Raw genomic sequence first — 3,854 nt, forward strand, 5'->3', positions numbered from 1 at the left:
GTAGACAAACCCTCTCAACTTTCAAATAAAACTTGGTACTCGTTGACTTAAAGGGGTTTGATTAGCAGGTGATGTGATTTTCACACTCTTTGTAGCTCAACCAGTAAAACAGATTAAAAAATGAAAGCTTAGGATAATAAAAATAAAAAGTTGTCGATAAATGGGATTTTATTTTTAAAATGAAAGCTTGAAGCCAAACCAGGAATTTGAAATATTATTGAAACCGTTGGATGCCAGTCTGGCGGCAAGGAGCTGCACTGAGGACCTGCATGTTAGATTGTTTGCTGGATGTTTATCATGAAGAACGCATTGCCGCATTTGACTGTACGTGTAATGAAATAAAACCACGTCAAAGTATTTCCGAACGGTGATAGTATTTGGACTGTGCCTCGCTGTGTGTGCTGTGCAACTTAACCTCGTGAGGTTTTGCTAGTTGGGCGGAGCGCACCGCAAAGAAAAGCCCGGCCGAGTCCACGGCTCCACGGCCTCGCTGGCCACAACAAGCCTCCAGCCTGTTCTGCCCCCACACCCGGCTACACGACAACGCTGCGTGCTGCGTCGTCCTCAGCCGCTCCGCTATATATACCTCTTCCTCCTCATCACCGTCTCCGGCAGCAACCACATTAATTACCACCACAACAGCGCGAACAAGAGAAAGAACCAGACAGTAGCAAGCAGCTAGCAGCAGCAGCACACACGCGACGAACAAGACGGAATGGGCCTGTGTGTGTCGTACGACGCGGCGGCCGCGAGGGTGGTGCTCCCCAGCGGCGAGCTCCGGGAGTACTCGCCTCCCGCGACGGCAGCGCTGGCTCTTGAGGAGGTGGGGCACCAGGAGTGGTTCGTCTGCGACGCCGACGCGATGGGGTTCGAGGGCTCCGTCGCGGCGATGGCCGCCGGTGAGCAGCTCCGGCCGGGGCAGATCTACTTCGTGCTCCCCGCAGAGATGCTGCGCCGCTGCCTCACAGGCGAGGAGGTGGCCTCGCTCGTCGTCAAGGCCAGCGCCGCCCTCGTCAAGGCCGCCACCGCCTCGTCAGCTGGCGGCCGGCGCCGGCGAGGCTCCGTGGCGCCGCTCATGTTCGCGCCGTCGGAGGAGGATTACTCCGACGAAACCTTGGCGAAGTTTGCAGTGAAGCCGGCGGTGCCGCAGAAGCGGAGGGTGGCCTACCGAGGCGGGAGGTCGCCGCCGCGGTTCTCGCCCGACTTAACCGCCATTTTGGAGAGCGAGTAGAGGCGCAGGGCACACGAGACTGCCAGAAAAAAGGGGCATTTTTGCACATAGCCCTGCCCCGCCTAGCCGCGAGAGATGCGTGGTTCCGGCCGCTGATGTTAGATCGGACGGTTGAAATACACGCGGCAAATGGTATGTGGATTAGTTTGTCAAGTTGGGTGGTAGAAGCAGTCGTGTTTCACTGTTTTGGGCGTTGCTAATTTAGACGTCAGAGAAGCAGGAGGGAATGCACATACAGATATGTTAATGTGAATACTGTATAAATGTATAAATGATGTGGAGTACGTACTATGCTTAGTTACTGGCATTTTTAAGTTTGCTCCGCCGAACCAGTAAAATTCAGAGGCCCGTGGGAAACTTTAAAAAATGTCCCAACTCTTGGAAAAAACTATAATGTTTTTACTTGATTATCATCTTTTTTTAAAAGGACAAAAGTCAAAAGCCATATATAAGTATCACAAGTATTTACAAATACACCTGTATAGAGAAAGAAAATTACAATCAATTTCTTAGGTGTGCCAAAATATTCTTCCTCATGCATCCTCGGTGGCGCGCCGTGAGCAAAACTCTATGCCGTCTCTGGCTTCCGCTTCGGCGAAGCAAACTTGTTTAAACCCAAGAACTTGTAGAAGTAGTACCCGGGAAGTCTTTGATGTAGATCAGAAGACTCATAAGAACTGGTGAAGTATCTGACCAAGATGTCATTCAATAAAATAGCTGAGTAGTGAAATTTAACTCGGAGGCCCAAAGCTAAACAATTTTGAAAAGAAAAATGAAGTAAAGTTCAAGGGATTGGTTAGAAACGACAATATTTTAGCGGGGCCAATATACTCATCTAAAGGATACTCAGCCGTATCCTCCTCTAAACTATAAGGGGTCGTTGCACATGCGCTTGGTTTCTCAGAGTGCTGGGTGCGGTGGTTGCTGGCCGTGGTAGAAATAGTCTCGTCTTTGGAATTGTTAATTTAAACATCCGAAAACAAGAGGAAATGCACAATGTAATGTAAATATTGCACCTGCACAAAATTTAAATAATGTAGAAACGATGTGGAATATGCATGCTCAATTACCGATCTGAACTCCATTGCTCATGCCCTCATTTTAGGTTTGCCTCGTGCGGGAGTAATCTTCCAAGTTAGAAGCCGACGATCACAGAGAACGGCCCATTAGAACTCAAGAATGCAAACATAGGAGAAACCAATTTTGTTACACTAAAATAAATAAGAAAATGTCTGAAAAAGATTGGAAATGGAAGATAATATTTGATACTATGCGGTTATTTGTGTACGGTGGCCACTCCATTTGCTGGCCGGCTTTCCAGCCTGGGTGACCGTCCTTGCATTCCCAAGCTTGCAACCGCAGCAAGGAGAATTGGATACCTGATCTTGGGTTCATGCACGCCAAAAAATGCTGGTTTCGTGCAATTGCACTGTACTTTCAAATTTGGGCCTGCTAAAAATTAGTCGACTGAGATTTAACCAAGTCTTAGTCGACCATGCAGCATTTTATGTCATCGTTTGCAATATTTTTTTCTACCGTGTGCAACATCCGTCTTGCTGGTTGTAGCATGTCCTCCCTCATCAGTTGTAGCACGTCATCTCATCAGTTGTAACATCTTTCATTGACGTTTGTAGCATTTATTGTTGTTGCTTGTAATACCGTCGCAACATTTTCCATTGCCGTTTGTAGCAAAGAAACATGCTTACGTCGCTTAACTGAGACATCATTTTTGCTAGGTCACATGCGCTACACCTTTGCACTTTTTTGCCTTGCTAGTACTAGTGGTGCTCCCGTTGGCCATGGCCCCGGACTGTCTCCCTCTTGGACATTGGATGCAGCCAAATAGGTGCCAACTAAGAGCATCTACGGCCGGACTCAGCAATCCGGTTCCTCAAACGCCCGCGGACGCGCCCGGACGCGTCCACGGGCACTGACCGAGCACTTTCTATATTCGCTTCTTCAGACCCACGTATCTCATATTCCATCCCCTATTTTCATACTAAACTATGCAATATTGATAAAAACTACATAGATCATGAGCAGGCATACAAATGCACAATCAGTTCATCAGAAGATCACAGGCGGATCATCGAAAGATAGCCAAAGTTCACATAATACACATAATACGGCGGGCAATTTCAAACTACAACTAAAAACTTGAAATAAAGACGGATCTTCACCACTTCCTCGTCGGCCCTTTGTCCTTCCGGTAACCAGCGAAGCTGTAGGAGTCCGTGGAAGGAGGTGGATCCACGTCGGAGTCGTCGGACCCGTCAGAGGAGGAGGAACCGGAGATGACGATGAAGCCTTGCAAGTGCCGGACGACGCGGTCTTTCTGGCGCTTGAGCTTGGCCACCCTCGCTGCTTCCGCCGCCTCCCGCTCGGATTGCTCAATGCAAAGCCAGAGCTGCTTGGCGTTGAGCCTCCGGAGCCGTCAGGCCTTCGTCTCCGCCTCAGTCACTGACTGGCGGCACGCCGGTCCTCCTCGTCAAGCACCCAGCGGCGGCGGGTGGACGCGCAGACCCGTTGGACGCGCGCGCCATCTCCCTAGCCCTCTGCCTCTCGCGGCGGGCAGCTCGTGCCTCCGACTCCGGAGTCTGCATCTGTGGCGTCGGCTGAGCGG

General features: G+C 49.9%; 1 protein-coding gene across 1 annotated transcript; it reads left to right on the top strand.

Annotated features, from left to right (window-relative positions):
- The first annotated feature begins 628 nt into the window (after window positions 1-628).
- On the top strand, window positions 629-1,515 carry LOC123117036 (uncharacterized). Its single transcript, XM_044537889.1, has one exon. It carries the CDS (start codon window positions 716-718, stop codon window positions 1,229-1,231), a length of 516 nt encoding a protein of 171 aa, XP_044393824.1. The 5' UTR covers window positions 629-715; the 3' UTR covers window positions 1,232-1,515.
- The last annotated feature ends 2,339 nt before the right edge of the window (window positions 1,516-3,854 follow it).

Source organism: Triticum aestivum, chromosome 5B, assembly GCF_018294505.1.
Source record: "Triticum aestivum cultivar Chinese Spring chromosome 5B, IWGSC CS RefSeq v2.1, whole genome shotgun sequence".
Lineage (NCBI taxonomy): Eukaryota > Viridiplantae > Streptophyta > Magnoliopsida > Poales > Poaceae > Triticum > Triticum aestivum.

What these genes read in the sequence shown, in the direction of transcription:
- LOC123117036 (XM_044537889.1), top strand. Translation starts at nt 716, where the DNA reads ATGGGCCTGTGTGTGTCGTACGACGCGGCGGCCGCGAGGGTGGTGCTC.